This window comes from Chelon labrosus (assembly GCF_963514085.1).
Source record: "Chelon labrosus genome assembly, chromosome: 13".
In the NCBI taxonomy this organism is placed as follows: Eukaryota; Metazoa; Chordata; class Actinopteri; order Mugiliformes; family Mugilidae; genus Chelon; species Chelon labrosus.
Genome location: NC_140346.1, coordinates 5,815,309 through 5,828,787, shown reverse-complemented (window position 1 = coordinate 5,828,787; position 13,479 = coordinate 5,815,309). Strand labels below are relative to the sequence as shown.

At 41.2% G+C, this 13,479-nt stretch overlaps 1 protein-coding gene across 1 annotated transcript in view; it reads left to right on the top strand.

Moving 5' to 3' along the window:
* The window catches only part of kirrel3b (kirre like nephrin family adhesion molecule 3b), a 150,306-nt gene that overhangs the window by 134,495 nt on the left and 2,332 nt on the right, over positions 1-13,479 (top strand). Inside the window, exons 10-14 of the mRNA XM_084558884.1 lie at positions 3,915-4,015; positions 8,756-8,954; positions 10,277-10,384; positions 11,260-11,369; positions 12,084-12,170. Coding sequence (XP_084415010.1) covers positions 3,915-4,015; positions 8,756-8,954; positions 10,277-10,384; positions 11,260-11,369; positions 12,084-12,170 — 605 coding nt within the window. The remainder of the gene's footprint in view (positions 1-3,914; positions 4,016-8,755; positions 8,955-10,276; positions 10,385-11,259; positions 11,370-12,083; positions 12,171-13,479) is intronic.

Genomic DNA, 13,479 nt, shown 5'->3' with positions numbered 1-13,479 from the left:
CAGGAAAAGTAACAAGGAGAAAATACAGTCTGGTCCCTGCTGTAAAGATGTATTCATCCGAAGCAGGCTAATGATGGTGAAGCCATCAGAGGATTCGAGGTAGTAACATTTGTATTTCTACAAATGTTAAACATGAGCCAGGTGGGGTTGGAGATAAAATCGTTTGTAATCTTATTGCATCCACTCTGATGCCCTACTGCTAATGTGATACCGTGTTGCTGAAATAAAACAGCAGGCAGAGTTGCACAGGTTCACACAGATCAGTTCACACAGATTAAAATGTACCGGTCACAGTTCATCGTTTTAAATTTTGTTCACAGTCCTAAAAGTGAATAGTTCATGTTCATGTGTTCTGTTTGTTTTTAAATGAGCTGCTCTCAGCTATTTTTGTCAGCGGGACCTCCTCCTCCTCCTCCTCCTCCTCCTCCTGTGAATCCGTCCCCGGCTCCCAGTCTTTGCCACTTCCCAAACGAAATACTGCTCACTGCTAAAGTATCGCTGACAGATTACTTTTAAATGCTGCACTGTTAGCTCACGATCTTACCATTTGTTAATGACTTCTTGTGATCATCATTCCCTCACAGATCTTTCCCAAACCTGGTGGGATGCTTCGATGCGTTGTTGATGCTTAGATTACTTCGTTCCTTGTTTGAACTTGCCTTTTAAGACTCAGTGGGCTCAATTTGCAGAAAGAGGGAGATTTGTTTTCCTGGCAGAATCTGAATTGATTTTTTTTTTTTTATATATATAAAACTCTTTCAGATGTTCATAAATACTAAGCAGTAGCGCTAGCTGAATTGCCGGCCGCACTAGCCATGTTGGCGTGACAGGAATCACCGCTGGTTCCAAAACATGGTGTGAGTCTGTGCAACACGCTAAAAATTCAATTAATCTGAGAATTAAGCGTGACATTTAGGTACTGGTAACTGTAGGCAATGATCAGCGGGCAGATTGGTGAGGGTCTGGACCATGGGTGAGAACTTCTGAGCCACTCCACAGATCAGAAACATGCAGCTCCAGGACAGAGACACTCACAGAAAGGCAGCAGACCGGACCAGTAGTGGCAGCTGCTGGTTTAGTATTGACTGCTAAGGAACAGCGGACTGAACAACACTGATTACGTGTATCCACTGTTCAGTACTCAATTTTTAGTATTTAACCTAATGTGCAGCAAAATATTTATACAGGGTTAGGTTTAGGTTCAGTATTTATATTTCATTTGTGGGGTTAGGGGATTAGGGCCACACATGAGAACTGACTCTGGTTGACAGATTCATCATATAGACTGGATCTCATCACTATAGATTTCTCCCACGGGAAAATGTGGCCCATCAGTGACCATGCCTTTGATTCAGTTGCCCTGTGGCTGTTTCTGCTCTGCTTTACCTTAAAAGAAACCGGAGAAATAAAAAAAAAAAAAAAACAGCTCCACCGCGCCGAGGCAGAGAGGAAATGTCAAGCCGTTGTTCAAAGCGAAACGCCTCGGTTTAGGAAGGAAATGTAAGCCGTGGCATTTTGACACCCACGCCGATATTGTGTAATCAGATTGCAATGTCCACTCCAGAGTTAACACCTCCTCAAATGAATGAGTGAAACATTGCACCAAACATTTTGATTACCTCCCCTGCTGCTAGCATTGATGTTGTAGTGCCACCCACCTCCCAGCAACCAACGTGTTTGGGCTCGGATCGCACGGTGCAAACAGCAAAAAAAACACACAAACGCCGGCATGCGCACACTCACGTACACTTCCAAGCCAGGCTGAGCATGCGAAATAAAGGTATCTAATTGTTTTCTCCATTTGCAGCTCTGATCCATCGAATAGATCCCAGCAGCCACAACCAACAGCCTCTTGCGGCCTGCAAGCAATTGATTTTGTCATGTGTCAGCGGTTGGAGCACATGCTAACCACATACTTATGTTCTAATCACATGCACATCGGGCCTACACATACAAATGCGCCTCTGCCTACTGTACTATTATTGCATGTTGGCATACCAGTGAAAGACAGCTTTCAGTACATTTTGTCTGCAGCATTCAATGCGCAGCACCAGCAGCCTCAAAGCATCCTCTAGTAGCATACCAAGACACCATCTGGCAAAGTCTCATTAAAATGCTAATTCATTTTAATAAGAGACAGGTAATAAACTGCAATTATGTATCGTCAGAGAGATGGCAAAGAGCGGGAGTTTGAGGGAAGTCGACGGGGATGTGAGTTGTCTCGCTAATCAAGAAGCTGCCTCACTTGCCACCCCCTCAAACCCACATTCTTAACCTTAAAGATCACAAGAGACACACAAAACGTTTGATTTTAACAGCCTTTTAAAGGCCTTTTTGCCAGATTAAAAAAAAAAAGGGCACGACGGAAACCTTTCCTGGTGATGTTTTTGTGGGAGCAGCTCTGTAATAAACCAGCTTTTAAACGTAAGGAAGAAGAGGTGGATGTGAGCAATTACCTCAGTTTGCACTGGCATAATCAGATTTTTTTTTAATTGAATTCTGCCCACAATATGACTAGAGGGGTTTAAAAGAAAAAAAAAGAAAAATCACACGGAATAAATCAATTAAAGTAAAATAAAATGAAGCTAAAAAAAATCATTCTGGATGCTGGGATTTGGTCATTGTAATATGAACAAACCAAAGGCTGCTAATTGTTCCCCACATTGCTAAAAAAAAAAAACTAATAAAAAAAAGTACACATGCCTGATTATGTCGTGCAGAGATCTAAATTTGAAATCTCGGACTGATGGCAGAAACGGCCAATCAAGGGCAGAGAAGCATGTTATTGGCAAAGTACAGCACACAGGAACAACACAAGACATGTTGGTAGATGGTAGATTCTCATGTATTAAGGCAATGCCAGATGCCTCCGTGCAACTCTCAGTCAGCCGCTATGAAGCCTATAAAAAAATCTATCCACAGTGTCATCTCATCTATTAAAATAACATCCGATCCATGTCTTCACAGTGTGCGTTTCAGGACCAAAGGGAAAATGACGCATGAGTGACAGAATTGGGTTACGTGTGACATCTTGTCTTCATATTAGCGCTGTCACCTGGCGTGAGCAGCCTCCAGACCAGATGGCGAGCAGACCAGTCGTTTAGGCCGAGCCGCCCTTGTCAGGCAAGGGCAACATATGCTGGCTTGAAGTCCATAACGGCTGTTCGTCTTGATTGAACTAGCCTTGTTTAAGTGCTTTGTAAAACTAATAAAGCCATTCCATTTAGTCAGTCTGATTACAGATCATGCTTTTTTGTGCCTGTGCAAGGTTTATTGATTGTCACAGCACAAACAACTAATAAGACTAAACGGTATGAAAGAAAGAATGCTGGATTTGTACCCCAGCGTCTTGGCGAGTGTTCCATTTTGTTCCTTTATGGAGCTGGGGCTTGTAATGTTTATGTGCCGTACTACTGGTTCAGGGGTCAACTCTGCTGCAGGCAAATTGATTGAGGTGAAACACTGCGACAAGTGTGTTATCTCCCCACAATGGCATTTTCCCTTTCCATCTGTGCAGTCCTGATTACGCTCCAGAGAACAACGTTTATCTCACTGGGAGAAATCAAGCCAGCCATAAATCAACAATTTCTTGATCCAGAATGAGGTGCAGGCCGCCACTTATGCCCTTTGTTCAGGCCCGGCGTGTCCTTGGTACTGAGGGATGAGGCATGTTCATATCTCGCCGCAATACAATCTTCCCCAGGAGCACCAAATTACCGAACACTTCAGGTGTTACTGCTCGGAACAGGGGACATTTAGGATATAATCTACCACCAAGGACTCAATTGAGCGGAGTTGTCACACTGTATGACCTGAAACTGAAAATGAATTTAATTATTCATGTTTCAATTTCTGGGACTAATCTTTAAACTTTTTTTTTATTTTTATTTTTTTTTATGGTTGTTCTTTTTCAGGGCCGCCCACTATCTCCAGCACGCAGACTCAGCAGGCTTTGCATGGAGAAAAAGGACAAATCAAATGCTTCATTCGAAGTACGCCTCCTCCGGACCGCATCGTAAGTACATCTGGACCATTTCATTTTTATGAACACTTGTCTCAAACTTTCCTGATTATTTGAATCTTTGGCACCTGGACACTGCAAGTTAAACATTTTTTCATACTGGTGTTTAAAGTACAACTGTATTGATCTGTTAACCGGACAGGACACATAAAAAAATCAGTTTAGAAATTCAGTGGGCATGGAAATTCAGTTTTAACCCTTGATTTTCCATTTAATGGGCACTTAGTACTGATCACTTTGAGATTTATAGTCCTTTTATAAACAACAAACTGTCTGAGCTCACTTTGCACAGCTATTAATTTGTGTGAGCGTGTTTGCACAACTGTGGTTAATTGCCGTACTTTGTCATCTAATGTGTATTTTTATTAAACTGATGCCAACCATTAACTAGCAGCTTAATTATTTTCAGGTTTATTTGAGAGCTGCGTCTGTGGAGGCTCAGCTGCTGAGCCTTAAAGGTTTCTCCTGGAAGTCAAACTTTTGATTTATGAAACACAAGTGTGAAATCGCACAGCGACTAAGTTATGCCAGCTGAAATCAGTTTGCTATCAACATAAATCTCAAGCTTGACTCGCACTGATTTGTCGTCATAACCCGCAATATTTTCTAATATTGGACCCTGAAAAAGTGTTATGTAAGTGCATAGCAGGGTAAGTTTTTTTGCTTGAGTCAGTGTGCACGAACCAGTACAAAAAAACACAATTTTCATAACTGTGTTCTTTAAAATTATATAAATCTCTACTCTGGAGATGTCACTTAATATAGTTCCATCTGTCATCCTCTGCATTCAGCAGCAACGTTCATCCAGTTCTCACCATAGTTACCCAAAACAAAGAAACTGCCACAAAACAACAGCAGCCATTAAATGTCATGTGTTAAATTATTATAGCAATGCATAGATAGATAGATATAGATATATTTTATGTGTACAGATTGAGATTTATTTTATTTTTTTATTTTTTTCACTTATTTAAGTTCCATGTGTTTCTGTACAAGAGAGCAAAGTTACCGGAGTCAAATTCCCTATATGTGCACACATACTTGGCCATTAAAGCCGATTCTGATTCTGATTCTGATATATCATCATGTGTGAGGTGTATATACACATACAGGAGAAGTAAATAACATTGTACCATCTTGTGAGAATCCAATGTTCTGCTGGGAAACTTTTGGACCTGGCATTCATGTGGATGGTACTTAGATATGTACCACCCACCTAGACCAGACCAGGCACCCCCACCCCATAGCAATGACACTCCTTGATGGCAGCAGCCATCCCCAGCAGGATGCAGCCTGACACAGGCCCACACACACTCTAGGAACAACTCAAAAAACATGAAGAACAGCACAAGGTGTTGACCTGGCCTCCAAATTCACTAGATCCCAAACTGATCAAGTATCTGTGGGATGATCCACAGAGGCCCCTCCCCTCAACTCATAGGACCCGTATGTAGTCCATTCTCTGATGAGTCACAACTGTTTTGGAGGCACAGTATTAGGAAGGTGGTCATAATGTTATGCCTGATTGGTGTATTTATTCAATTCAGTGATGCAGCTGCAAACTCTCAGGTCATCTAGGGCCTTCCAACGCTGAACTGGGATGTTCTCCCTCCGTGTGCTCTGCCTTCCTTCCCACAATCCACACACACGCTTGTTTGGTTATTTGGTGATTCTAAACTGGCTGTAGGTGTGCAAGAGAGTGTGAATGGTTGTTTGTCTCTTTGTGTTAGCCCTGTGATAGATTGGCAGCATGTCCTCTTGCCCAGAGACATCCGGGATAGGCTCCAGCATCCCCACTGACCCTCTAAGCATAATAGATAATGGATGGATTTATTATTCAGTAATGTCTAAGCTGTCTAAGCCGTAGATTAACTTGAAACATGCATGCATATGCATTCAATATAATCAGATTGCATTCAAAATTAAACAAGATTTTCTAAAGGCTGTAAACTTGACATCTTAGGCAATGTGCATTTTCATAGTGGTTAATAAAATGAATAGTTTGAATTAATACATTTGAATTGGCCTAATCCAAAAAAGGAAAGTGCAGCACATTACTGACACCCACACACAAACATCACGGCAGATACAGCATTGAACTAATCCTAGGAATCAATTTTATTCCATTCAGATCCACTGAAAGAACCTAGATTGAAAAATGCGGTTACTTGGCTGAATACAGTGTTTTCTAAGAATCCAGACAGACACTATTTACAGCATATTTCTAGTTTTCCTGTATGGCATACAAATTAGACGGCAAATGATCCAAATACTTTTGCAATGCATGTGCTACAGTGCCATCAAAGTATAAAGTTAGATGAGTCAAATAATGCTGCTTCAGAACGCATCCATAGGATTTCTTGTTTTTACTTAAGAACATTTTCCATGTTCTTTCTTTTTTACTCAGTTCTATTTACCTCTCTGCTAATTCTCAGAAGCACAGCAAGCACCTCTCTGTTAGGGCCAGCACGCCATCCCTCCCAACTGCCAAATCCAAACAGCGCATTAATTCAAACGCTGCAATCAGGAGAGAACTGCTCAGAGTACATGCAATTTGCAATTATCTGTTGGACATTTGCTCAGTCTGCAAATGTTGGAGAATTCTCACTGAGCTGGCCACTTGTCAAACGGAAACGAACAGCAGCAAATGGGCAGTTAACCAACGTCATTTTAAACTACAACTTGTATTTAATTTTTTTTTTTTTGTAACCATAACACAGCATTTAAATATGTTTTAATAATACAAAGCGGGACAGAACATCCTAGCTGTATTCCCCCTGATTCATTCATCTCTCTAGAATGCATCTAGAATTCACTAAACAAGGTGATGTCTGTGCACTGATATTATTAATTCATGTCACCTTGTACCAAGAAGAACAAAACATTCCAAACTAGCCTTGTATTATAGTACTGGTTTCATCTACTTGTCATGTCTCCCCATTGAGAAGGCAATTACATGGCACGAGTAATCCAAGAACAGTGAAGCACACACTGAGCAAAGGATGTACTGATCAGCAGTGAGTTGGTCACCTTTAACATTTGGATCACATGTTGAGTTGCTTTCCTAACCTGTGGCAGTTCAAATCAGGGTAAAAGCTGACTGAATGGGACAGACAACTGACCATATTTAGACGGCTTGCAGGACACGATAGCGGGTTTCCGTGCTGTAGCTTTGCAAAACCATTGTCAGTGGTTGTGTTTCTATGCAATTCTTCTTTTTCTTCAGACAAAGCGTCTTTATATTCTGTTGAGCATGAGTGATTACACAAAACGTCACTAAAACCTAAATCAATGTATGAGAAAGAAAAGCATGAAAGTGTGTATGCCGATGGCATAACATTATGACCACCTTCCTAATATTGTGTAGTTGCCTCTGTGGATCATCCCACAGATACTTGATCAGTTTGGGATCTAGTAAATTTGGAGGCCAGGTCAACACCTTGTGCTGTTCTTCATTTGAGTTGTTCCCGTTTTTGTGAAAGTGTGTATGCCGATGGCATAACATTATGACCACCTTCCTAATATTGTGTAGTTGCCTCTGTGGATCATCCCACAGATACTTGATCAGTTTGGGATCTAGTAAATTTGGAGGCCAGGTCAACACAGATGGCTGCTGCCATCAAGGAGTGTCATTGCTATGGGGTGGGGGTGCCTGGTCTGGTCTAGGTGGGTGCTACATGCCTAAGTAACATCCACATGAATGCCAGGTCCAAACGTTTCCCAGCAGAACATTGTATTCTCACAAGATGGTCAATGTTATTTCTCCTGTCAGTGGCTTTAATGTTGTGGCTGATCGGTGTATACACACACTTACACACACACTCACTCATATATGCACTATATTTTGTAAGGATATGAATATATGGGGTCCTAAACATCATATAGAGTATATAATGCATAAATATAATATATAACATATAATAATAATAATATAATATATAGAAAATGTAAGAGTATAAAGTATGGAATGGACATGAGATATATTGTGTGTATATGTAGATAAATATAGAGCTATATACAAATATATGTGTAAAGATATGTACAGTATGAGTATATGTATAAAACTATACAAGACATACTATATAAGATATGTAAATACTGTGTAACATATGAAATATATAAGATATCAAATTTGGTATATGAGATATATAAAATATAAAAATATAATTCTGTATAAAATGTAATAGGAGCATAGCTGTCATGACAAAACCATTGCAAAGTTTTGTATTAAGTTACATGACAGTCACAGATTATAATGAGTTGATTTGTGTGCCTGGACATGATTTTTTTTTTTATTGATTTTTTTTAATCATGACAACTCACCACGGCTTGTATGAAGGTGCAGTACGTGCTGTTAGAAAAAATTACGAGGTTGCAGGGGTGGAGGGGTTCAATTGTCTGGGACCATTACTTTTTCGTTTTAGTTTTACACTTGAGTTTTGTTTCCCCTTGCTGTTTTCATTTGCTTTAGTGTCGCTCATTTCTCACGCTTTCACAGCTGGAAAGACACTGCCGACTGAAATACATTAGTTTCAACGTCAAGCTCCATATCAGGACAAAAATGGGAGACGACTTTAATTACATTTTGTGAATATTTCACAAACTTGCACAAGACTGGGCTGTATTTTTTACAAAATCCTGTTGTTATTTTGTATCTTCACCCTTTTGCAGCTACCTATAGAGCACAAGGTACAAATCAAACAGTAGCACCTCTCGCCTTTTGTCTTTGCTCAGGCCTGGTCATGGAAGGAAACCGTGCTGGAGTCCGGAACGTCTGGCCGCTACACCGTGGAGACCGTCAACACGGAGGAGGGAGTAATCTCCACCCTGACCATGAGTAACATCGTCCCAGCCGACTTCCAGACCATCTACAACTGCACCGCGTGGAACAGCTTCGGCTCTGACACCGAGATCATACGCCTTAAGGAACAAGGTGGGAGCCAAGGTTCGACAGGTTCCACCTTCCTCTTCTTCAAATCACTCCACTGCGGTTTTCTTGGTAGTGACAGCAGTGACCCAAGTTGTAGTGTCACGTGTTATTCACTGTGGTTTCTCCATTCCTGTGTTGGTGCTCCCATCACTGTTGATTATACGGTTTCTGTGTAAATGTGCTTCTGTATATGCATTGAATCGCTGGACACACATATATATTGGTATATTTTATCATAAATCCATACTTGTACCATCAATTTTAAGGACATAAATATCATTTGGGAGTCCCCTCCCCCCCCCTTTCAGAACTTAGTGGTCAAAAAAGACATTTTACCAATTTGGAAATGCAAGAGAGTGCATGGCCTAAATTCTGAAATGTTTGATGTAAAGTAAATGTGATGGTGCCACCAATAAATTCCCCACAAATGAGTTTTCTGGGTTAATTTAAAGTGAAAAATCATATGAATTTGAACTGGTGACCCTAAGCCCACACTGCACACTTCATATAAAATGCACTTTGCCTCATGCTTTCCTTATGCAAAAGACCAACTTAAATATATAAATAAATACAACACTTCTTTTTTTTTTTTCATCTGTGACCTTTTCCCCCTCCACCGTAGGGCAAGCTGTGTTTTCTATCCACTTATCGCAAATGATAAATTATAAGCTGCTTATGTGAAAGTGACATTGATCAATGAAGACATTAAATGGGCTTTAATAGTGTAGGAAGAGCACTTGGATGTTTGCATTTGTTTTAAAAATGCGTTAAGGTCATAAATGTGGTCCCGGCAGTTGAGATTCTCATTAAAGCGTGCTTTAATGAGGACCTTTGCTGCTGCGGCAGAGTATAGGTGCATGCCTGCTGGTTTAGCCTCTTCCTAGTTAAAACATCCGCACAGGTACGGACAAACATGATTACTCACAAGCGAATGCGCACGCTCTCACACTCGGCGAAAATAAAAGCCCTCGGCGAAACGGTTTTATTAACCTAAATGAGTGTAAATTAAAAGTTATGAGACAGTGCCATAATGAGACGGCATTAGCAGGGAAATGTTTACCAGCGCTGATAACAAAAAAGGGATTGGGAATAATTTTTTCTGTGACACCGTGCTTGTATATTTTTATTACACTGTGTTGCTTTATAGTGATGGGATAAGAGGGGTACAGTTTGAGGAGAGCAGGTGCATGTTTGTGCCCCCCCCCCCCAAAAAAAAGTACACTGTGACTGTATCCTGCTGTGTATACCACCCTGCCGCTATACTGAATTGAGTGCTGATTGGTACGGTATTATAGAAGGACGTGTCTCTTTGTTGCTCTCCGCAGAATCTCTCCCTGTGGCGGTGATCATCGGCATTGCTGTGGGAGCTTTCGTGGCCTTCATTGTCCTCCTGGGCACCATCGGAGCGTTCTGTTGCACCCGCTCCCAGAGAAGTACGTCGCCTTTTCCTCCCGTTACGCCCACCGATGCATGCGTGCCAAAGTACTGTGTCATCCCCCAGCACACTAAAAAAAATGTCCACCTATTTGAATGTAGATGTTTTCATGCAAGCAAACTGTTTTCACGCTGTGACTTGAAGTTTCATAAATATGGGTCATCTAAAAAAAGTAAAAACAAATTTGCCAGGAGTTGTGAGTAAAGTTTTGGAACGAGATGAGATCAGTGTTTGAGATGGACATCTTTTTGTGGTGCGGAGATAGCCAGATTGTGTTAAGGGCTCATTTCATGCAATCTCAGTCTGGCTCCATTCGCTTTGGAGGCTATTTACATCCTGCGCAATGTTCACTGCCACCCACCCATATTTCAAGTGACTCAAGTTAGAGACAGTCAGCCGCTGTCTCCGTCCAAGAACCACACTGTGCTACTGGTCCCTTCAGCATGTCTATTGTTTGTATACTACAGAGGAAGCGCACCTGGTTATGCCCTCACTGCCCGTCTCCATCTGTGCTCACCAGAGAGAACTTGCAAGCAAAATTAAGACAGAAAGTAAGACTTTATTATATGACAGTACAAACATCAGCATTGTCCCAAACAGAATGAGCCACCGTGGAAGGCTGTGTGAGATATGCAGAAAAAGATAATCTTGTCTTGGCAGGGAACAAATGCTTATTAATAATGCTCTGTATTGTTTTCGGGAAATGGGGGAGCTCTAACAAAGCAAACCCGGGGATCTTTGCTAAATTTTGCAATGCCGCAAACTGCACTGGGGGGAAATTAGAATGTCAACAAATACAGAGCGGCATTTATCCGGATTATTAAGACATATATATATATATATATATATACACATGTCGTCTGTTTCTGCCAGATCTGAAGGGAGTCGTGTCGGCCAAAAACGACATCCGGGTGGAGATTGTGCACAAAGACCACAACGCGGCACGGGAGAACGAAGAGCACACCTCCATGAAACAGCTGATGGTGAGTGTGAGTGTCGCAACATACTACTTTCTTCCTGTTCCTGTTTGCAGAAATAAAATAGACTTTTTTTTTGTGCATGTCTGTTACATAATGAATGTACTCTACAATTGGAATTCCTATTTCCCCCTGGAATACATTATTTCATGAGTAATGAAAGTACAGAGAGGCATGCAGATTGTGCTGTAGTCATGGCACAGGGTTTATATTTATCAAAATGATGCCACTAGTCCTGTGAGCAGAACAGAACCCTATACATTTTAACTATGGAGATGTGGGTAATCCCACAGTGGGTGTACTTCTGGATCCACATGCCTCCAAGGCACACAAAGAACTGCTTCCTCTTTTGAGTCCTACCAGCGTTTTGGTTTCCATGCCATTAGCTCCAGGGCTGGGCTATTTGTAGTTAGAGCTTTTGGATTACATTTTCTTTCAAAATACTTAATACAGTCGGCACATGATGTCGGTGCAGGGAAATGAGCTTAGCTACCTCACAAATCTGCATTTTGTAAAGATAAATAAAAGATATTCACGGATAAATTATTAACGCTCCCTGGCAGCCGCGAGTGAAGGTGAAACATGTCTGGCTGATATTAAAAAAGGCGAACAAGCAATAAAAAGTTAAATCCATCCGTCTCAAAGTGTCTTTTTGCTCCGAGTGAGAGACTTTGGGAAACTACACAGGCTCTTAGTATGCTCTGCTTGATTTCTATGAAGGTTGAACGAGGGGAGTTCCAGCAGGAATCTGTTCTGAAGCAGCTGGAGGTATTACAAGAGGAAGAGAAGGAGTATCAGCACATTAAGGTACGAGCTGTGAACAACGAGAGCGTGAAAGCATGGAGAGTAAAAGGTGGTGAGAGAGAGAAAGAGAGAGCGACAGAGGGAGCGAGAGCACGCCTTTGGGGTGGATGGTGGTCTTCATCTCAGGAACCAAAATAGCTGAAAAGTATTAATTCCTCTCCTGGCACACGTGATTTTTTTATTTTTTTTCCCCAAAGATAAGTCCAGAGGCAAAATGATTCCTGTTATAGGTCTGATTTTAATTATTAGTTTCTCATCCAAGGTGGTTCAAAAAGAAAGGGTTGGCCCTTAAGGTGTTATTTCATTTATTCTTTATCACATATAATGGTGGGGATGGGCTGTTCCAAAGAGCATGTAATCTTTAGCTACACTATGCTGATTTCAATCACAGCCACTCAAGAGACAGCGACACCATCAGCATGTGAGAAAGACGAAGTGTGGCTCACAGCTCAGGTTCAACCCTACCGGTGGCAGGTAACAAGAGATAATAGTGCTATATTTAGAAACTTGATATAAGAGAAACCTACATCAGGTGCTCCATCCTGCGTTTGTCGTGTGACATCCACTGTATAGTACATGTGTACATCCTTTCATATCGGTTCGTATTATGCAGGCTGGAAATGTACACAGGAAAAAGAGCAAAATGTCACCGTAGTCGGATCCGACTCATATGCGCCTCATTCAGGAGAGACGGTATTTAGCGAATGTGATGACTTGGGTTCTATTGGCAGCTGCATACCTATTTACTGTACATGGAGATGAATGGATCAGCCTGTACAGACGAGGCACTTTGCTTTCAGTCCTCCCGCCGCATATGACGCCACTTAACCACTTGTAACTCTCGCAGTAAACGACCTATCCCCGTTATTTATTTATTTTTTATTTTTTTTAGCCTGCACAGGTTTTTTTCCCATCAAGGCCAACTTCAAGTGATGGATGCTGGTCGTTTATTACAAGTGTTTCTGTTGACTAACCTCTAAAACATGCATTTCCTGTCTACATTCTACATCGCCTTTGAATTTTACTACAGCAATGACTGTTAACACACAAACTACCAATGTGCTTTTTTATCAGTATAAAAAAATAAAAATGACTTCATTTCTCATTTACTATCTAGCAAATATTTTGACATACACATATATAGATTGCTGTTAAAGCTATTGTGCTATATCTGCTGACAGCGTTCACTCCCCATCAAGCAGAACACCGTTTGGTGCTTTCATGTGAATGTTCTGGTAAATCAAGCACGGCCGATTATCTCAGCAGGTGTTCATTCCACCTCCGACCTGCATTCTTGTTAGCCCAGCAATGT